This window comes from Herpailurus yagouaroundi, unplaced genomic scaffold, assembly GCF_014898765.1.
Source record: "Herpailurus yagouaroundi ecotype Mexico unplaced genomic scaffold, PumYag 159, whole genome shotgun sequence".
In the NCBI taxonomy this organism is placed as follows: Eukaryota; Metazoa; Chordata; class Mammalia; order Carnivora; family Felidae; genus Herpailurus; species Herpailurus yagouaroundi.
Window position 1 is genome coordinate 81,774,701 of NW_024412400.1, and position 22,189 is coordinate 81,796,889.

The 22,189-nt window shown below is 38.6% G+C and overlaps 1 protein-coding gene across 2 annotated transcripts; it reads right to left on the reverse strand.

Annotated features, from left to right (window-relative positions):
- Positions 1-6: 6 nt before the first annotated feature.
- On the reverse strand, positions 7-19,402 carry TMEM207 (transmembrane protein 207). Of its 2 annotated transcripts, XM_040481095.1 has the most exons (6): positions 19,176-19,402; positions 17,247-17,284; positions 10,740-10,784; positions 9,788-9,930; positions 4,586-4,652; positions 157-253 (listed from the first exon to the last, which is right to left on the reverse strand). In XM_040481095.1, exons 1-6 carry the CDS (start codon positions 19,248-19,250, stop codon positions 196-198), a joined length of 426 nt encoding a protein of 141 aa, XP_040337029.1. In that variant the 5' UTR covers positions 19,251-19,402; the 3' UTR covers positions 157-195. The 2 variants fall into 2 exon arrangements, with proteins under 2 accessions (XP_040337027.1, XP_040337029.1); XM_040481093.1 differs by lacking the exon at positions 4,586-4,652 and having other exon boundaries at positions 7-253.
- Positions 19,403-22,189: the final 2,787 nt, after the last annotated feature.

Here is a 22,189-nt window from a genome sequence, read left to right on the forward strand (position 1 = left end):
CTTTTTCAGGCTATATTAATTGATTTCTGGGAATTCCCACTAAATAAAATAATTGTTCCTAAATTTGATTTTTAGAATTAAAAATATTTCTGATGTTTCCAGTTGATGATCCAGAGCTAAAATCGACTTGATTTCAGAGTTTCTTCATATGGAGGTGGGGGTCCTAATGTGCCAAAACATGGAGCAGGATACAGTTCAGGGTTTTGAGTTTGAAGGTGAATTCCAACAGTTGAATTCACAGCCACTTCTGTCCCTGGAAAGAGAAAAACGGGGACTTGTAATCTTTCTAGTCAGCATAAAACAGAAGTACAGGAACTGCCTAATAAAATCTGGCATTTCTTGGATCACTAGAGCAACAGAAAATTATTTGTACCCTTGAGAAAAAATTTACAACTATCTTGCTCTCTACAGTGATAGGTTAGTCACTATAGCAAGAAAATTTGCTCTCGTGAACAGATTATATCATCATTGACTAACCCATCAAGAAGCACTTACATTTTAGCAGCTGAAAGTAGGAGGGATGCCCTTTTTGGTAGATTAGAAGATAAGATTCCTGTAAATACTAATGGTATTTTAGCTAATGTTTCCTTCATGGGAAATGCAAATTTCAATACAAATATTTAAATATAATGTCTGAACTTCATTATTTTAGATTTATGCTCTGCAAACTACAACTAACATAATTAAACATTTCTCTATAATAAATAGTAAAAATGTGAACTTGTGCAAAGTTTGCACTTAAAGTACACACACACCATAAAGAAAAAACATTACAAAATTTTGAAAAATGCTTCAAAATCAAAAATTTGACTTTATTATTATTTTTAAATTTTTTATGTTTATTTTAGAGAGGACAGAGCATGAGTGGGGGGAGGGGCAGAGAGGGAGAGGGAGGGAGACATGGAATCCAAAGCAGGCTCCAGGCTCTAGCTGTGGACACAGAGCCTGACAAGAGGCGGTGGGGGGAAGGGGGACTCAAATTCATGAATCCTGAAATCATGACCTGAGCAGAAGTTGGACGCTTAACTGACTGAGCCACCCAGGTGCCCCAAAATTTCAACTATTAAATTATGCACTCTAGACACCATTAAATATCAAAAACAAGCATTTTCTTCCTCAAACTGATCACTTGGAGAGATGAACTTATTTCAGTACCTCTTTTGGAAATCTCCTATTAGTATTCCCTTGAAAGATTGTTACTATTTTTGAGTTACAACAGGAACCAACAGTAATATTTCATAACAACATCTCTCCCTCTCCCTTTATATATATATATATATATATATATATATATATATATATATATATATTAACCAGGGTCTTCGGCTGTCTTGAAATGATTTGATTCCTTCTTTTCAAAACAATAACAACTATAAATTTCAGTAACAGCTCTAAATTCACCATTAAAGAAAAAATAGGCCCTTGAAATAAATCTAGCTCTTTGACCATTTTTTGTATATTGAATTTAATTGGACCACAGCTATGTCATTCATTTACATATTGTCCCTTTTTGCATTACAATGGCAGAGATGAGTAGTCCCCACAGAGACAACTGGCCTGCAAAACCAAATGTGTTTCCTATCTAGCCCTTAACAGAGAAAGTTGGCTGACCTCTTCTTGAAGAGTTAAAATGGGGGGGCGCCTGGGTGGCGCAGTCGGTTAAGCGTCCGACTTCAGCCAGGTCACGATCTCGCGGTCCGGGAGATCGAGCCCCGCGTCAGGCTCTGGGCGGATGGCTCGGAGCCTGGAGCCTGTTTCCGATTCTGTGTCTCCCTCTCTCCCTGCCCCTCCCCCGTTCATGCTCTGTCTCTCTCTGTCCCAAAAATAAATTAAAAAAAAAAAATGCGATACCACCAAGGAGATCCCAAAGAAAATGACACAATTATCAAAACAACTTAAGGAATAGTTACATGTTAGGCAATAGCTGTATCACTGGAATCCAAATGCAGGTTGCTCAGAATCTTTACTTTGGAATGAATAATGTTTATTTGGAACCGTGAATGTTCATACATTTGTATTTGTATTCACTAGCTGGGAGAGCAGAGTAGAAGAATTCAAACATTAATATAATCTATGAGGGGTAGAGAATGTTGAATGGAAACCTGGTTCAGCACTTCCCTGGAGGAATTATTTATTTAATTGAATGATCTACTCCTAGGCTATTACATAACAATTCTGTATGTCAGTTTTCTCCTATGCAATAAAAGGATAATGTCAGTATCTATGTCTGTAAAAGCAAGGCTAAATGAATTTAGAGTGCTTAAAACAAAACCTGATACATAATATTTATCCATTAATAACTAATTATCGTTAGTAGTAGTAGCAGATATATCAAGAACTCTAGCATATGCCAGGAATATGCATGCATTTTCTTTTATTTACAATATTGTGTTCTAATTTATCTTATTTTAATGGTTAAATATTTAATCATTATCATTATTAACATTATAGCACAGAGCTTATTAAACAGAATAATTTGTGGAGTTAGAGGCTTTTGCATCTAGGAAACTTAGGATGATGTAAGCTAAGTCTGAGGCACTGGATAAAACAGTTAACATTGGCAAAGCGTATTTGCCGCAGCACCTCCCTGCGTTGTGGGTACTGGTACTAAGCATTGTCCATTTCCTAGGTGAACTGCTCCTGGTATATCTAGCAGCAAGTCAATGGTCATTTAGCTATCATTCTGCCTGGAGTGGTTGATCAGATTAACTTGACAATTCTTAGCTCAAATTTATCTCTAATATTGTGCTTCTGGCAGATGGATATTAACAATTACTCTCTGTGGTAGGTAAGTTTTATGTTATCGTCTCACTACAAATTTGGCCGTTGCTCTTAAGCCTGTGATGAAAACCACAGGGCATTCATTTGATAAACATAACTAAGTCCATGTGCTCAGAAAGCTTTTGTGAAATCAAACACATATCAGTTTTTAATTTTTTTTCAAAGCAGGTTTACAGACAATACCGGTACCCTCCACTTTCCGAATGTTCGCATTACCCCACTTCTGTTTTATGAAACACGTCCATTAGTAACTGCTTTTGCTAACCGAAATTCAAAGAGGGTTTTTGTTTTTACAAAAAAGGGTGAAAAGAGAATGATGTTCAGTATTTGTTTCGCAGTGAGCCACTGTAGAGGCAGTGTGCACCTGAGCAGGAGAGTGGCCCCACACAGCTCCTTCCCTGCAGCTACACTCCACCTCCCAACATCAAGCCACCATGGCTTTGAAATGTGTCTGTGAGCATCTCTCTGTGCTTTATCTTGACCTCCTTTGTGCATTCAGTAGCAAGGTGTGTTCTAAGGAATCAGAAAAGACAGGTTATTTTTGGGGTCTGGAAACACTCAAAAATTTTTCCATATAAATTAATGGTAATCGCTTCTTTAAGTCTTTTCGGCTTATGAAAGGCTTGCTTTCAGATAGCGGGGGATATCTGTATCCTATGAAGGGAGCGGTGAGCAGACATAATTTTTATGTTCTGACAAATTAAGCTGGAAGAACTCAGTTAAAATGCCTGCAAATATCCTGTCATTTTCTATGGAACTTCTGGCGAAGGTATGAGTTTGTTGTTGAATTCTGTAAAACCAATCTACTCACTGCTGAGTTTTTATAGCCAGAGTTCAGATTTCCCACATCGTTAAGAGCAGTCCCATTGACTTGCCTTATTGAACCTGCCCCTTCCACTTCTTTCATCTCTTTTCATTTCTGTATCTCATTCCTTCCTCTTCTATCAGAGTGGTGGACAGTGCCTGAATTTCAGTCACTGTTCTACTATCGGCTAACTGTGTCACTTGATTTCTAAGTGCCTTGCTTCCCTCACCTTTAGAGTGTTCAGAATGATAGTGGACCCCTCGTAAGGTTGTAGAGAAGAATAAATGAGACTAGAGATGGTAGTACAGAGCATGGCACATGGTAAATGCTCAATAAATTGTGAGCTGTTACTATTATCATGCCCTGAAAAGAAAGCATGTGAATGAAATACTCCCTCTTTCCTCGCCTAAAACGAGTCACAGAATATTTACATGGAGAACATAAAGTATACAGAAATAACACTTCAGAAACCATCCTAGGGGCGCCCTGGTGGCTGTTAGTTATGTGTCCAGCTCCGACTCAGATCGTGGTCTTACGGTTCATGAGTTTGAGCCCCATATCTGTGCTGTTGGTGCAGAGCCTCCTTTAGATCCTCTGTCTCCCTCTCTCTCTGCCCTTCCCCTATTCTCTCCCTCTGTCTTTCAAAATAAATAAACATTAAGAAAAAAAAAAAAAAAGAAGAAACCATCTGAAGATAAGATAGGATCCGGGAGAATTGGGGGAGGAAAGGAGGGGCATGGAAGGGCAGGCTTCTTCTCTGTCCCTGTCCAGTTCTCTTTCCCCTCCCCAATTCAGAACCCTCCCATTTAATCATTGCTGAAAGTTTAGTACTTCTATTTACCCTGAAGTAAGAAAAGGGGAAGATTATCTCTGAAATTGCAGAAGAAATGGGGTCAGGAAGATTAGATCTGAAAGGCAGCATTATTGAGGAGATCAGCCCCCAAGAGGAGCTAAGCCAAGATGAGTGTCTTCAGGAAGGGTGTCAATGTGGGTGCTCACCTTGTTGGCTTCTCAGGAATAGCATGGGATCTGTTTTCTGCCCTGTTAGAGCTAATAGGACCCAGCTCTGAATCACATAGGATGGAAAAGCAGTCAATATAGATTTTATAGTAATTTATTACTTTAGTTAAATAATGGCAAGGATCTCTCTGCTATGCTGTCAATAATGGTGGGATTCTCTCCTCTATGCTCTCAAATTTTCTTTTCTAATGAACACTAGATTGCTTTTTCTCCCTCAAGCCTTTAGTCCTTCTCTCACCTACCAGACCCCAAACGTTTTTCTTTTCATTATCCTTAAATGTCTTGCTCTCTCATAAATAAGAGTTTCATTCAGCTTCAAAACCTTATTTTCAGTGAAAACTTATTTTCATTATTTTCAGTAAATTAACAGAAAAATTTCTGTTTATAAACAAATTTAAAACTTCTTTGCCATTTTTTAAATACAGATTTAATAAGCAAAACCATTAAACTGACAAACTCAAAACTTTTTCTTAAGTCACTTGTATTTTCTCTCTGTTCAGCCTGTCTCACAGTCCTTGATCTTGGGGTACAGATGGTTATGGAGAATTTTAATGATTTTCTTTTCCCACTTTACTAAAAATTTGCATACATTCCTTTAAAAAATCACTTTCTGTTGCCCAATGTGGGTTCTCTCAACTTATACATTTGAAGGAGGGAAAACCTGCAAATCTCTTGTTTTCTGTGGACTTTGCAGATAAGAAGGATCTTAAAAGCATCATTAAAATAGGTAAGGCAAGGTAAGGCCATAAGACAACATTGAAACAAGAAATCATGTCTGCCCCTAACACAGGTGCTGAGTTAATTCTAGAACTGCTAGGGTCTGATGACTGAAAGAAGGGGTGAGAGGTCTCAGAGACCACTTTATGGACAACCTCATTCAGGAAGGCATAGGACGCTGAACAGGTCCTTCCCAGGGAATAGCACGGATGCTAAGGGAAAACGAAGGATCCAGGAGATGAGTCAGGGGTAGCAGGGGAGGGTGATACTGGGAAGACAGACTATCTAGGAGACCCCTGGGGCTGAGTCCAGGAAAAGGAGGCGGGACTGACACAAGAGAACAAAGCAAAACAAACAAACAAAAAACAAGCATGACTTTAGGGCTTGTATGAAATAAATAGGTATTAATTTCAGTACTCAAAATACCTCCAGCTTCAAACTGGAGATTCCTTCTCCTTTTGCTCTTATCTTTCCCCTTTCCCTTCACCCTCCTGACTTTCTTTTGATCCCCCTCTTTCTTTCTTTCCCTAGCAGTACCACCCTTCCTCCTTACCCTCCAAGGGGGTAGCAGAGAGATTTTTTTCTCCCTTTATGGTGCGCAAATAATTTCATTGTGATATGTTATGGACATGGAAACATAACATGTTTACACACTGTTTACGAGGATCCCAGGCCACACATTTGCCTTTCTCTCTTGGATATTTCTAATTGAGATAATTGACAACTTGGTGGGGTGCCTGGGTGGCTCAGTCGATTAAGTGTCCGACTTCAGCTCAGGTCATGATCTCGTGGTTTGTGGGTTTGAGCCCTGCATCAGGCTCGGTGCTGATAGCTCAGAGCCTGGAGCCTGCTTCGGATTCTGTGTCTTCTTCTCTCTCTCTGCCCCTCCCCTGTGCTATCTCTCTCTCTCTCTCTCTCTCTCTCTCTCTCTCTCTCTCATTCTCTCTCTCTCTCATAAATAAATAAATAAATAAATAAATAAATACTAAAAAAAAGGTCATTGACAACTTGAGCCATAATAATAGTGCCTGGAATTGTTAGTGAGAGAAATCTCCCATTGTACACATTTTAACAGCACTCAAGTTCAGTCTACTCTACCTTTCCATATTCTGTCAAAATTCTCTTCTTGGCTCTTCAGTTGAGGGCAGCTTCTATGGGACCCTGAGAGTCAAATCTTGGATCCACAGATCAGAAGAGCAGAGCTGTTTCAACTAATATATTCAACAAATAGTGGCAATAGAATGAGGTAATTTTTGAAGAAATAAAATAAAGATCTAGGAAGAAACCCAAGTTTAATAGAGCAAATCCAGTTCTCTCCATTAAAATGTTTTAAATGACCCATTTCTGACATTTTGTATTCAGGAGGGAATTTGCTATCTTCCCCTTTGTGCTCAGAGGGTGGCAGGGAGTCCAGAAATCTTATTTCATATTCTCGCGTCACCATTATCTTTCAACTGGGTTCTCATTTTCCTCTGTCCTCTGACCTGAGACTGTGAGGAAAACACAGGTGAAGCCCCATACCCAGCCGTGTGGGTGTGTGAATCTGGCAGTGACTGGATCACCTTGAAGCTGTGAGCACATACTCTATGGGGTACTGTGGAGATTTGGGTCCTGACCTCCCCTGTAGCCGTAAAAAGATCCTGTAGTGGTTCTTCATTTCTCTTTTGGAGGAAACCTCTTTTTCCAGAAACAGTAGATTGAAAGAATCGTTTGTCAGGGGAAATGAAAGTGTAATGGGGATCCAGTGGGGAGATGAAATCCAGTCTGGGTCTGGGTCTGGGTTTCAGAATGCCTTAAAAAATTGACTCTCTGGGATGTGTAATACACAAATTGCTAGTCAGAAAGATATCACTAAAGATCACAGAGAATACCACTTCAAAAATTATTCTGTTGCAATTTTTTTTCAGAGAGAGAGAGAAAGTGAAAGAGAGCACAAGGGGCGATGTGGCAGAGGGAGAGAGAACCCCATGCAGGTCAGGGATCATGACCTGAGCTGAAATCGAAAATCAGATGCTTAACCAACTGAGCCACTCAACTGCCCCTGTTCTTTTTTTTTTTTTTTTTTTTTTTTTTTTTAAGAGGAAACACAGGAATGCAAGGAAGCACAACTCTGGGAGCCACATTCACATCCAAGACTGTGTGAATAGCTGTTCACTGTCTGTACAGCTACTCTGAGCATCCCTGAGATAGGATAGATGGGTGGGAGGTGGAATAACCTAACACCCAACTAGGCAAGGGGAAAATAAATAAATAAATAAATAAATAAATAGAAATGGGAAACTGAGCCTCTGGTCCTAAGATGGAAAGCGACAAAAATGAGTTTTGTAGTAACTTCAGCTGAGGGAGAGTTTATGTGTTTCTTGAGCAAAGTAAGATTCAGTGAGCTACCAGTGGGATTAAGGAGGACCCAAGAGAATGAGAAAGGGGATGTGGATTCTGGGGAGTAATCCCTACCGTTGAGGAATCACCCAGTGGAAATGTCTGGAGGTTTGAGATACCAGGCACAAGGGATGAGGTGACTAAGCCATGAGTGTCCTGCCCAGATTTCTGCTGGCTCCCTGCCCTCAATTATGGACAACTTGAAGTCTATTAGTTGACTTGCAGCAAAGGCCTATGTGGTATATTTATCCAGCACAGTGAGAAAAGTATATAACATCCTTTGGGAGAAATAATAGCCACTTTTCCAGGTTGGTTTTTAGCAGTTAGTTAGAAATAACATCTAAGAAGCCCCAATCTTGTGCCTAGCACTTGGTAGATGTGAAATAAACTGTGACTGTATTTTTTTAAAGAACCATTTCTTCCCAAGTATATTCTTTTCCTGTCCTTAATGACTTCAGGGTCATATAGTAATACAGAGAATGTGATTCTAATGCCCTGCATTTGATATGATTATATTCAGATTATTGCAGTAATCGATCATGCTTGACACCTTCTCTCCCAGTCATACCTGTCTGTTGAGGCAAGTTCAGGCAAATTCAAAAGCATATGTGTAAACCACCACACAGGAAATAGAAAACAACAGATAAATGGGGATATAACTGTGGCAAATAAACTGCGTTAAAAATGATAACAGTATAACTGGGTAGCTTACTTATTAAGAGGAGACATTTTTAAAGATTCAAGACAGTCTAGAAAAGAGTCTTCTTCTGAGTAAGTAAAGGCTAAGAAGACCAGAGAAGATTCTCCTCTTTAGAAACTCAAGTCAGGTTGGAAGAATCATAATTGCATTTATTTGTTAAGTATCTCAAATCAAATAAAGAAAAATAGACCAATGTGGCCATGTTGACCACTTTGACTAATAAAATTTATTAGAATGTCAGTGACCCGATTTCCTCCTATGCTTAATAGAATGTGTTCAATTTTAAGAGAAAGATTATTTTTTCATTGGAGACTTTAATTATCCTTCCCCAAGTAACCATTTCTCAAATTGACATGTGTTTCTTCCATTAAATATAACTTTTTAAAAAGTCAATAATAAATATAATCCCTAAATCTTAGAGTACCAAGTTTTGATATTAAAACATTTAAGCTAATTTTTTACCCCACTTTTTATTTAGCTGTTAGTTTTCTCAGGGCATGCCCTGCTCCATCTATTAAAAATCTTATGCTGGTCCAAGTTCCTGGAGGGTGGCTGTTAATCTCCACCACACCCTCCCAAGGCAACTATGGATGGTGTACAAAATAGCATCTTAAAGGGAAAGTTTCACAACAGACGGTCTGGTGGAGAACAATGCTTAACACAAATAAATAAACTATGATCTGTGACCTCCCAGATCAATTAAGTGATAGTTCTATTACTTACAGCTAAGGCTGCAGCTACAAATAACTCTGAAAACTTGGATCCATTCCTTACTCTTACGTAAACTAGAAAGTAGCAGAAAGGGCATAGTTTTGGGGGTGGGGGTTGGAAGCAGGCAGGATCAGGGTGCTACTTGTGTGTCTGGAGAGAAAGGACATGGATATTGACATCCGCCTGCCCGATTCCAAGTATTTCAGGCTGTCCATTGGTAGCAGACAATCTGGAAAGTGTGGTTCAATGTCATTGCAGATAAGTGAGGCATAGAGAACTTAGTAAATGAGACTATGAACACAAGGCAGGCTAGACTTATATCAAAGGCTCAGAGAGACTATTCTGTACCTTAAACCCTACCACTCACTTGGAGAGACAAGTCCTGTGTCTCTCTTCGCTTTTGTGTATTGACTGAGAAAATGTTTAGGCCTATCCTTGTACTAAACTACGAGTCATTTCCCTAAGTCACATTTGGCTGGGGGGGGGGGGGGTGGGATCCTCCTTTCTTCTGAAGTTATCTCATGTAGACTTTCTCCTCACTGAATTCCTTTGAGTCTCTAATAAACTATGTTTTGTTCTCAGTTCACCAATCTGCTTTCCAGAGGTTAGTTTTTCAATTCACTACAAACCATTAGATTTCTAACAGGAAGTCTAGAAGTGTGCAGACAGCTCACCATAAACGGGGTCCAAGTCTCCAACAGCAAAAACAGCCATAGTGCGTCTTGGGGAATCAATTCGAGGTCTCCGCAGCCAGCAATGGAGGCAGGAGAACACTACTCCACAGAGAAGAGCCAGCAGGAAAATCAGCAACAAGAACCTGATGCCAGAAGCAGCAGCAGAGGAGTAAGTAAGACTGCTGCTACTTCCTGGAGAAGGGGCAAGAGCTTCAGGAGCTAGGATGCAAGGTTCTGTGAGGCCGGATTCCTTGAGCAATCCCCTGCCACACCTCATCCATCCTCACTGAACCAGGAATATTCCCTGCTGCAGAGTGGTGGATCTTGCCAGGGGGTAATGATCATTTCCTCTGGAAATTGGAGGGGTGTTCTAAGGAACGGGGTCTTTGTTCCTTCCTTCATTCATTCATTATTCCTTTCTTTCAGCCAGCCAGCCATACATTCAACTAGTATTTAAGCAACTGAACAGGTTCTAAATGTTGGGGTTGGGGATTTAAAGGTGGACAAGACAGGAGCTAACCTTCTAATTGAGAGAACTGATAAACTTGCTTGGAAAATATGGAAGTCATGTATGAGGAGATTGATAACAACTGTCTTATAATTTCTGAAGGACTAGCTTATAAAAGGCAGCGGTTTTATTTTGAGGGTTTTCAAGACTTTTGGAATCAGTAGAGGAGTCATGTGGTGGAGATTTCAAGAGAAAGAACAATTATTTTACTGTTACATGTCTCTAATTTGGGAACAAGATATTATTCCTAAAAATAGTTATGTTCCCTGTCACAGGAAGTACATTAGTAAACAGGGGACAATAAACTGAAAATGATGTTTCCACATGTATTACATGACCCCTAACATTTCCTTAACTGTATGATTTCATGTGCCATCTCAATTATTTAGGACACAGAGTGTATACATAACGCCAAAAATTTATCACAAATTGGGATGTCCTTACCAGATATACCAGCCATTTGTGTATTGATCTTTATAGTTTATGCACCTGGTGGTAGAAGGACAATAGTTAGTGCTGGATCTCTAGCTGGTCAAAGCCTATTCTTTCAGACCATGTTATCCCTTCTGACCCTACCAGTTTCCCTGGAACAATACTCACTGCACATCACACTCCGCCCCAGCACAATTAAGCAAATGTATACAGTGTGCCCGCTTCATTCAGGACACTAAGAATACAGGTAAATGTGAAACTATCCGAAACATACATAGATAATTGCACTTTAATAGGTTTGATTATCGAGTTACATATATGGTTGCGTATTGAGAAAGTAGTGACTAACTTCCCAGGGCTAACATGTCATAGGTATTAGGTATTAGGCAGATAATCTTCCCACCATTCTGTTTATCCAGAGACCTAGACTTTTTTAAAATGCAGTCACCTGGAAGGTTTAAAATCTGTTAACCTTTAATATTTTGGTAAAAAGAAGCAGGCTGGAAACCAGCTTGGAGGAAAAAATTGGGAAAAAGGGAAAATGAATGAATGTGGGTACATGTGCCGTTTATCAAGGAATGAGAAGCTGATTTCTTCAGTCAGGATGGACAAATCATTTGTGTGTCTAGGCACGATTAAATCATTCTGGGACAAGTTTATTTACTTATTTTTAGTTTTCAAAGAGAGAGAGAGTGCAAGAGGGGAAGAGGGGGAGAGAGAGAGATTGAGAGAGAGAGAGAGAGAGAGAGAGAGAGAGAGAATCTTAAGTAAGCTCTACTCTCAGCATAAAACCTGACGTGGGGTTCATCACAGGGCTTGGTCCCACGACCTTGGGATCATGACCTGAGCTGAAATCAAGAGTCAGATGCTCAACCCATTGAGCCACCCAGGTGCCCTTCTTGGATAAGTTTTAAAAGATCACACGAAAACAAAATTCAAAAAACAAAAACAAAAACAAAAAAACAAAAGAAAACAAAAACAAATGAACATACACATTTAAAAAAAAGAAAGAAAACAACAAAAAAGAAAACAAAATCTGCAGTGTGATTTTCAGGGGGTTTCACTCCCCAGGTGTAGATACCTTTGTGATATTCCACTATGCCAGGCATGGTACGCTGAATGTAGGTTTGCTGACAGCATTTTCTCATACTTTAGTACATGGACCATTATCAAAGTATTCTGGGATTAAACAGTGGAAACCTGTTCATCACAGCTCGATAAGCTTGTGAGTTGGAGCTGTACTTAATCATGGCTACTTCAGTCTTTGTTAAAATAACACTCAGTACTTTTCAGCTTGAAAGCACTCATAACTGTCAGCTAATTTATTGCTCCCAACATCTCCAAGGAAGCAGTGTGTCATGTTTATCATCACACTAGTCAGAAGTGACTTTTTAACAGTTGTGAAGTGTCAACATAAAAATTTTACCCCAAATATTTAATAAGAAACTTAATCACCCAGAGAACAGGTTTTTTTTTTTTTCCTTTCATTTTTTGTATTTTAGATTGTGTGCGTGTGTGTGTGTGTGTGTGTGTGTTCACCTAAAGTCACAGTTTCAAAAGGCTGGGAAAAAATGGCAGCTGAAGTATAACTTTAATAAAGCATCCTAAGACAAGCAATCATCAACAAAGCATTTAAAAATATTAATGCCACATCCTTATAAAAGAATGTTATCCAGTCATCAAAAAGAATGTAGATTCATATTTATAATTAAAAGCTTTGTGAAGTAAAATGATATAGAGGGCTCAATTCTACTTTGTATATTTTCTTTCATACAATTACAATGATTTCACAAAATAGTTATTATACAGTAGTGCACTCATATACACCAAATTACTAACAATGCTTCCTTCTCTGGCAGATGGTATCATGAGGCTCTTTATCTTTTCCATATTTCCATACTGTTTGAAAATACGATGTATTATATTTATAGCCATACAATTTTAAATATTATCTTAAAAATATATAAATCTTAAATATGTAGTACCCTGCCTTAGATGGATGTGGGGGAATTCTCTTGTGTCCTAGCCCAATAAAAGAGAAGAAGGTTCCTGTCTGGAATCTTAAAATCTGAGGGCATGATCGGAAGTGTGGATTTCTTCATCTTCCTCCATTATAAATCTGTGCTTACCCTCCGTACATGTAAAAATAAACCATATCCTTATCAGAATGTCAATTCTAAAGATTAACTACCTCAATTTGTTTCTCAGATCTAATTTTTGAGCCACTCAATATTTGTTTCCAGTGATAGCAATTATCCAAATTGACTTATTTCACTTTCTCTTTCTGATCCTGTGCACCCACAGGTGCAGTTTCTGATATGCCCTAAATACAATGGCCAAGAAGCAATTAGCTGGACAAATGCTAAGTGATTAAATAATTTCAGAATTGCAGGCACCTTTGGGATCATTTCTTTCCCTCTCAGAATTTTACATACTTTACAACGAAAACCCAGAGTAGGAAAGTCGGTGGGGAAGTCACTAGCTGGCCAAAGAATGGATTTTATTTATTCATTTATGTATTTATTTATTTATTTTTAATTTTTAAAAAAAATGTTTATTTATTTTTGACAGAGAGACATAGAGCACGAACACGGTAAGAGCAAAGAGAGAGGGAGACACAGAATCTGAAGCAGGCTCCAGGCTCTGAGCTGTCAGCACAGAGCCTAACATGGGGCTCAAACCCATGAACTGTGAGATCATGACCTGAAGGGAAGTCAGACCCTTAACCAACTGAGCCACCCAGGTGCCCCAAGGCTGAAGAATTCAAACCAGATTACAGGTCTTCTGACTCTGTGTGCTTCCCTCCTATTCCTCCCGCCCCCCCCCCCTCATTTACGTTTTTTTCTAAGTAAATTTTTATATTTTTTTTTTTTTTTTTTTTTTTTTTTTCATTTTAAGTAGGTACCAAGCCCAACGTGGGGCTTAAACTCATGACCCTGGGATCAAGGGTCTTATACTCTATTGACTGAGCCAGCCAGGTGCCCCTTAAACAGATTTTTCTTAATTCTTAAAAAAAAAAAAAAAAAAAACAGTATCTAAACTGTAATAATGTTCTAATTGCTCGAATTTTAGATGCAAGATAGTCAGTGTAGGAAAAGTTGCAATTTTAAAAAATGAAGTTACTATTTGGAGATTTATATATGATTGGTCAAATTGGGAAGATGCCAAAAATGAAAAAAAACAATCAGGAGAAATGAGAACCAACTCTGATGCTTAAGAAAGATGTTCCCAATAATCAGAGTTCTCTGGAAGTGGTTGTTGATGCACATCATTTCTGACCCTACTGGAAGGCTATTGTCCTTTTCTGCTTGGGTGTTGTGGAGATGATTCTTCCTCTACAGAGATGATTAGACTTATTGATCTTTATTATTCTTCTCAGTGCTGAGATTCTGTGGACCTAAGATTAACTACCATTTCATTAATTTGATAAATTCAGGAAGAAAACTGCAGAGTCACTCTGTTGGCTCCTTTGCTAGAATCGCCCAGAACTTCCTGTGCCAGGCATTCTTCTAAACCAGTTATATAACTTCAGGGGAATTAACTCGCTTTCCAATTTACAACGTTATTAGGTAAGGTCACAATATTATAATCCTCATTTTACAATTCAGAAAATTCAGTCGGGGAGACATTAACTAGCTTGCCCAAGATAACAGAGCTACAAGTGGGAGAGTCAGGCTTCACATCCAGACCGTCTGGCAGTGGAGTCGGTGTCTCCTACCACCATGCAGCAACCCCCCCCCCCCCCCAACCGCCCCGGGAACAGTAAAAGCCAGCTCTGGCCTCACATTACTATGTGGAGTCCTGCCTGAATGCATTCAGTATCCTGTGCTCCGAAATGTTTCAAAAATATTAAAAATCCCCCCCCCAAAAAAGAAAAAAATAGAAATGAGAGTGTGGAGGGTCTCACACAGAGAGACTAAGCCAAGAGTGAGATCATTTTTTAAACTGAATGTAGTATGTAAAATTAGAACCCAACTCGAGATCTGGCTTAACCTTTCTAGCAGTGAAGAGGATGAGAGGGAGAACTGGCTATATGGTATCCTCTAAAATTAACAAAATCATGCAGCATTACTCACCAGATGCACAACTATTCCTGGAGTAGACACCAGGGGAGAATTCAAACTATGGGGCTTTATGAAGAGGGTACTGTGGGCAATAGGAGCAGTGTTTTTCATATGCCCTTAGAGTAAATGCAGTCACAAATTTCATGGGTCCTTTCTTTTTTAAACCATTCCTTAACATAGGCAAAAGTGAGATTTAGCTACAATAGTCTGGGAGAGAGATAGGTGCCATATCATATCACCCAGAGACGGGTGACTTGACTTAATTAATCGAGGGGAGGTTGTGTAGTATCTAGAAGAATAGGCGAATCATATATCCCTCAGGTATTTCTGCCAGTGTATCACTTCATTTAATATTAGACATACAATATAGTTTTGTAGTGCAAAATTATAGCACGTATACAGTAGTATAATAGTACATACAGTATACGTATGTGTATGATACATGTGTATAGTTGTAATATAAAATTCTGGACTCAGGAGTCAGTCCTGGGTCCAAATCCAAGCTCTGCATTTTACTTGCTTACTCTTGAGAAAAACACTTCACTTCCTCAAACCAGGTTAGATGGCGACATATTAATCAATTAATGCAATCTGTTAATGCAATTCATTTACAGAATCCTATATATGTATGATCATACATAGTATTTAAATTTTATACAAAGACAGCCTAGCAATGCGTTGTTCATACTAAAGAAATGCTGTTATAAAAATAAATTGAGGAGGTTAGATCAGAGAAAATACGTTTGAAAACAGATTTATTTTTTTTTAATTTTTTTTTCAACATTTATTTATTTTTGGGACAGAGAGAGACAGAGCATGAACGGGGGAGGAGCAGAGAGAGAGAGGGAGACACAGAATCGGAAACAGGCTCCAGGCTCTGAGCCATCAGCCCAGAGCCCGACGCGGGGCTCGAACTCGCGCACCGCGAGATCGTGACCTGGCTGAAGTCGGACGCTTAACCGACTGCGCCACCCAGGCGCCCCTGAAAACAGATTTAAATAGAACTAATCATCTCTCAAACACCTTCCTGTGGTGACAAAAGATTTGGGAAAGCATCTTCAATGTATACAGTCACTTAATCCCACCTGCGATACCAGGTACTTTCTTGCCTTCTCTTTTTATCTTCTGCTAACTTGCATTTTATTTGAAGTAGTTTCTTATTTCCATTCAAAAGAAATGGTATTAAATAGTGACAAATACATCAGACATTTACATGCAAAGTGAGGTAGCCAAAAAATTGTACTTAAGTACTAATTGAAACCCTGCGTTAACTCGCTGCTGTCTCCCTTTGAGTCTCCATTTCTTTATGTGAAAAGGAGACCAGTGGCCTCAGTGACTCTAAAGGCAGCTTATCAAGTTCCTCAACAGTATAGTTTCCTATCATGTTGGAGAATTACGTTCAACATTTATGAGCCTTTCCAATTATGAATTTCTTTTTCTCTTATTCTGGGTCAAAGGCAGAAGAGATTGGGCAAGATGAGGCAGCCAGGAGGTCCAGAGTTAAGTAAATACGTCAGTCATCAAGACCTCCATTATGCCACAAACACCAGAAGACAGAAAAAAACAAGTCTAAGATCAGTGCAGAGAAAGAACAAAGAAGAGCAACAGAAAAGCTGGAAGAACAGCACAGACTTAACATGCAGCTTATCAATAATGAGATGAACCACCAAAACCAAGTGAATGGTTCCAGGGCCGAGGAAGGCATTCACATAACATGGCCTCTTAATTTGGAGGCAATGCCCAGGCCTTGAGACTGTGGCCTTGAGGGTAACTGGCAACGATAATTGAAAACAGTTAGTTGGCAGTGAGGGCTACACCCAGGAGAAGACAGTGCTTGGCAGACATGCTTTTCTGACACTTGCACAAAGTCACAGTGCATTACAGTTGTCATTAATCAGCAGCAGTGTTATTAATGGCACCTTCTCCCCATTTCCCGAATAGAATTCTGGGAACCATTAAGTCTATAGCACAAAGAGTGAGAAAATTGAGGCAATTATTCACGTAGTATACATCAAAAGCACTTTGAAATATACATATGATACAGGTTAGAATTTTTGTGAGTTTGCTTCTATTTGAAAATGAATATGCAGAAGACTGCAGCCCACTATCACTGTGACTTAGGAGTGTGGATGCAACCATAGATGACGTTGTGATTCTTTCATGAACCTAAAGAACCCTCAAAACCTCAGTGGTGGAGAATGGAGTAAGCAAAAATACCTAGAAATCAATGAGGCCCCATATATTTAACAAAGCCAATCATAATGAAAGTGCATCTTTTTTCTGCGTTTAGAAAAATTGAGCCATTTGCATTTAAAAACAATTTACTCTTACTTTGCTTGCATGATTATAATCATGTGAAACTCATTTGGGGCTTCTCAAATGACTTGAGCCTTATTTATTCTTTGAATTTTGAAAATGCTAAATAAAAACATGGAGCCTCTTGCTATTTACTTACATTTCCTTTTCTTCACATGGTGGGTCCGAGAGCACCAACTGAAACACATGTTTAGAACAATGAAACCCGAACTTCTCATTAGTCTAATCCTTTAATACAAACGGCGCTTAGAGACAATGTAGGTTTATATCATTTCGTTTGTTTTTTTAATTAAAAGCTCTGTTGCAGAGTCTATTATTGGTGCACAGAATTTTAATTGAAAAATAAAAATCTCTGGATAGATCCTCTAGCTCAGCAGTGACAGGGGATATACATTGTGAGCCAGATTCCTATCCTACACACCCTTACAGATGGATGTGAAAATGCCTTTTGTTCGTTCTGCAGGCAGATTTGGCTTGCTCTAAAGACCTTTTTTGCACCTTGCATTTTTTCTTTGTTTTCACATTTTAGCCAGAGGAAGGAAGTTCATTATTTGCGAGTAGTATTTTCACACAAAGAAATCAAGTTCCCTACCTGAAAACAGAAGTCCATTCCATTAGCATTAATGGGTGTTAAATATATGCATGAAGAAGTGACTTTAACTACCTCTAAGGGGAAGGTCGATTTAAAATTACATGACATTCCAGTTGAGATTTACTTTTCTCTCTTTATCAAAGAAGAGAGAAAAAGTAATAACCTTGATTGCTTTGTTTTAAACAACCCAAACCATAGGAATTTCAATATAATTATCTTAGTTCTCTGTGTTGAGCCTTGCAGGTTACAATAACACATCACAGAGGAAAGAAAGTACTCCTTCCTAGAGGTTTTGTTTGTAGGTTTGTTTTTCCCTTGAACTGAGACTCTTTCAAGAAAATCTTTACAAGCCATTTATATGTAGTCCTAAAACTTGGGTTAAGGAGATCAGTGTAGTATTTATTTTTCCGGACTATACCACACAAATAACAGAACAGATACGAAGTTTCAAAATTTTAAATGATAGGCTTGGGAATTTTTGTGAGACACGTCTTTTTTCCCTTTAATCCCGAGTGCATCCTCTTCAGCACCTTGTATTTACACCACCACGTTTATCTGGGCAAAGAGATTTGTGGAGTCGCAGATGGAGCCATGAATTGGCCATCAGAGAGCATGGTAATGAACAATTTATAAGCACAGAAAATGAGTTGCACTCTCTTTTGCTAGAAATGCTGCAAATAGATTTGCATACTAACTGAGAGGAAAATGAACATTCAAATTTTGTTCATAAGGAAAGTTTATTTATGAGTAGATGAAATCATTTGGGATCCAGCTTAACAGATAAACAAATAAAGCCCGCATTTCAATTTCAAGTCACTTCCTAGACTTCTTGGGTGCTGCACCCTACCTAGCAAGGGGTCCACAGTCTTATATTATTACCACCTCGCTGCCAATGCATTAGCTGTCAGGCTTCAGGCTTATCGTGAAATGGTGAGCAAAGTCTTAATGTATTTCAGACCTAAATCTTTCAGATACATTGCGTTCAAGTAACACAGATACAGAGATGCGGGTATTAGTCTGAATGAGATGCTAGAGCAGAGGAGTCAAAATAAACTCTAAGATGGTTCTGTCTAGATTACTCAGCACTGAAAAAATGGTCAAGCCTTAAGTACAGTTGCAGGCAACAATAAACATGTCTTAAAATGAATCCTGCCGCAGCAGTTTGATATATCAATAACATTTTTTATTTAAAAAAATTCACAGCCTAGTAAAGTTAAGCAAAGACTAAATTGCATCATATTACTTCAACAGCAACAGAACTGATTCAGATACAGAAGAAAGAAAACTACTGTCATGGACCATTTTGTTTTCTGTATCTCTGACCAGTAAATATAATAAGTCATAAGATGCTGGTAACACTTTCTTAAACAGAAACTTCTAAATGTAAGAGTAGTTAAGGTACCCAAAGAACAAACTATCACAATCAGATTCTTAGAGTACCTCCAAAAATCTTTTCCCGAAAAGAGAGATGGTTACCTGGAATAGTGGCAAACACGAGGTTGCCATTTTTGAGATGACCGATGTAAAACGAAAAGGTCTGGATCTCACCATACTTGAAGAACAAGCTGCTCGAAACTGGTGTCTGGCTGTCTGTGTTGATCTCCCTCTTTTCCTAGAACTTGTTAGCCTCTAAGTTATGCTTCCTACCAAAGCACTCATTAATGGTGCTCCTTGTGACTGGTAACATGCACGCTGGGGCAGGCATGTTGGGTGCGTGCGCACAGGTACACAGAGTTCAAGGAATTTCAATGTAAGGTCAGAACCCTGGTAGTTTGTCAAGTCCTTAGAAGCCAGGGTTATACATGCTGACCTGCAAAACCAGCTGGCTGCTTAAATTACTCAGGTCATTCAAGAGCATGTTTTATTCCAGGGCATTTCTGGGTTTTATACAGAATCTGGTACCTGGAATGTTTCTTTAGTTTTCTTCCCTTTGTTGATCCTTTTTGCTCCTCTTTTTCTACATATCATTTCCAGTCCCAGGTCTAACCCAATCTTGGGCATAAAGCCTTCCTTTTCTCATCATGACCACACCCTACTTTTAAACAGTGTATATTTCAAAGTTTATTTTAATGAAATGACACAATCACAAAAAAAATAAAATAAAACTTTGCAAAAATATCTAAGGAAGTACTGAAAAAGAATAAAGAGGCACAAAGTTACTTTATATTAAGACTTATTAGAAAAATATAGAAATTTACAAAAATTGGTACTGATGTTTGTAAACAATAAGATAAATTTAACAGGAGCACATGGGTGGTTCAGTCCATTAAATGTCTGACTCTTGATTTTGGCTAAAGTCATGATCTCATGGTTCGTGAGATCGAGCCCCACATCTGGCTCTGTGCTGACAGCATAGAACCTGCTTAAGATTCTCTCTCTCTCTGCCCCTCCTCTGCTCTCTCTCTCTCTCTTTCTCAATAAATAAATAAATAAATAAATAAACATTAAAAAATAGAATATATTTCAGAAACTATTAAAATAAACAACGATGTCAGCTGCTATTTCAAACCAGTGAGGAATAGGCATTATTCAGGAAATGATAAAGAACTGAGTGGTTAGTGGAAAGAATATAGCCAATTATTTTTAAGATGCTTAACCACATTCATAATTAGATAAATATAGCTTACAATTATAATCAGAATGGCACGTTGAAAAAAATGATACTAGAATAAAGAGAGGTAGCTGTGGGGAGACAAGTCCTCTCTTACATGGTTGGGAAAACTGTACAACCTCTTTGGGAGAGGCAATACCTATTTACCTAAAACCTGAATACATCTGTTTGTCAAGAATTCTGCCAAGAATAAATCCTAGAGATACTACTACACGTGGCATAAATAATTACATGCAATAGTGTTCACCAAAGCATTGTTGGTCACAAAATATTAGAAATAGCAAATATCCATCAAAATGTGGCTATTTAAATATGAAAGGATTATATCCACTCAACAAAGTACTAAGCAGATATTTAAAAAGGTATGATAGATGGGACACCCGGGTGGTTCAGTCGGTTGGGCGTCTGACTTTGGCTCAGGTCATGATCTTGTGGTCCATGAGTTAGAGCCCTGCATCGGGCTCTCTGCTGACAGCTTAGAGCCTGGAGCCTGATCTGGATTCTGTGTCTGCCTCTCTCTCTCTACCCCTCCCCCAATCATGTTCCATCTCTCTCTCTCTCTTTCTCTCTCTCTCTCAAAAATAAATAAAAACATTAAAAAAATTTTAAAGGTATCATATGGGCATCAGGAGAGCATGCAACTCTTGGTCTCAGGGTTGTGAGTTGACAACCCATGCTGAGTGTAGAGCTTACTTTAAATAAATAAATAAATAAATAAATAAATAAATAATAGAAAGGTAGGGCAGATTGCAGATGCTGACATGGAAAAGGCCTCTAAGAGTTATAATTAAGTAAAAGGAACAAATTGTGAAACACCGTGTACATCCTGCTAGTTTTTATGCAATTAGGGAAACATAGCTATAGTGTTTTCTCTCTATATAAAACGTACACTCATAGACTCCTATATGCATTGAATGAATATCTCTGCTTAAAACTTAACAGCGAGTTTCTCTGTATAAGGGAAATGAGAGTGAGGAAACAAGAGTAGGAGGGAAATTTAATTTTCACATTTAAAGTTTTTGTACTTTTGATTTTATTTTTAATTGTCACCTAATCATTTTATACATACATACATTTCTAAGGATCAATTTTGAAGCCAATCATAAGATTCAGAACAAGCATGTTGTAGTTCAACAGGATAGTTCATGACATCCAATTCAAATGGTAATACATGAATTCATTTATGATCACATACCTGGATTGCACAAGAAACAAACCAACAGTGTTAGTTATCTAACCTGCTGTTATGAACGGGCCATTAAGGTATATACATTAGTTGAGCTGCATCTGGACAGGCTAAGCAGGCTGCGTGGTGGCCTCAGTCTGTTTAGTATGCAGCCACAGACACGACCATGAATTTCAAAGCAGAGGAAGGGCTTGGTGCCAGTACCAACGGGAGATAAGTAAACCAAGCCTACAGTATTATTTGTCCCTAGGACACCCTCCATTTTGAGTGTCTCTGAAGCCTGTAATTAAACAGAAGGAAAAATAGGCTCTTCACTGGTGAACTTATTTATTAGGCGGTCAGAAGCCTGACTTCCGTCAGCGGAGTCAATGGTCTTAAATCCTGGGAAAGGAAAGGGAAGCCAGAAGACTAGAAAAGAGATGGAGTGGAAACAAAGGCAGCACGTTTGGTTTAGTTTGGAAACTGGAACTATGACCAGCCAGATACATAGATTAAATAATTCTTGTGAAAAAAACAAAAAACAAAAAAACACAGTTTTGCAGCAGGTGGCTGTCTGAGAGTATGGCAGCTGATAGGAGGTGGAATCTATACTAACAATAATACTGCAAACATGACGACTATATTTGGTGCTAAAATAAAAATTCATATTCATCGCCACCTCTCTATTTCCAGATTGCTATTTATCTGTTGGCT

Excerpts from the sequence above, each read along its gene's own strand:
- TMEM207 (XM_040481093.1), bottom strand. The coding sequence starts at position 19,250 with ATGGTGAGATCCAGACCTTTTCGTTTTACATCGGTCATCTCAAAAATG. Across the intron at positions 9,931-10,739 it reads ACAAATGGCTGGTATATCTG|GTTCTTGTTGCTGATTTTCC; the intron begins GTAAGGACATCC and ends TTCTGGCATCAG. Across the intron at positions 254-9,787 it reads AGACTTGGACCCCGTTTATG|GGACAGAAGTGGCTGTGAAT; the intron begins GTGAGCTGTCTG and ends TTCTCTTTCCAG.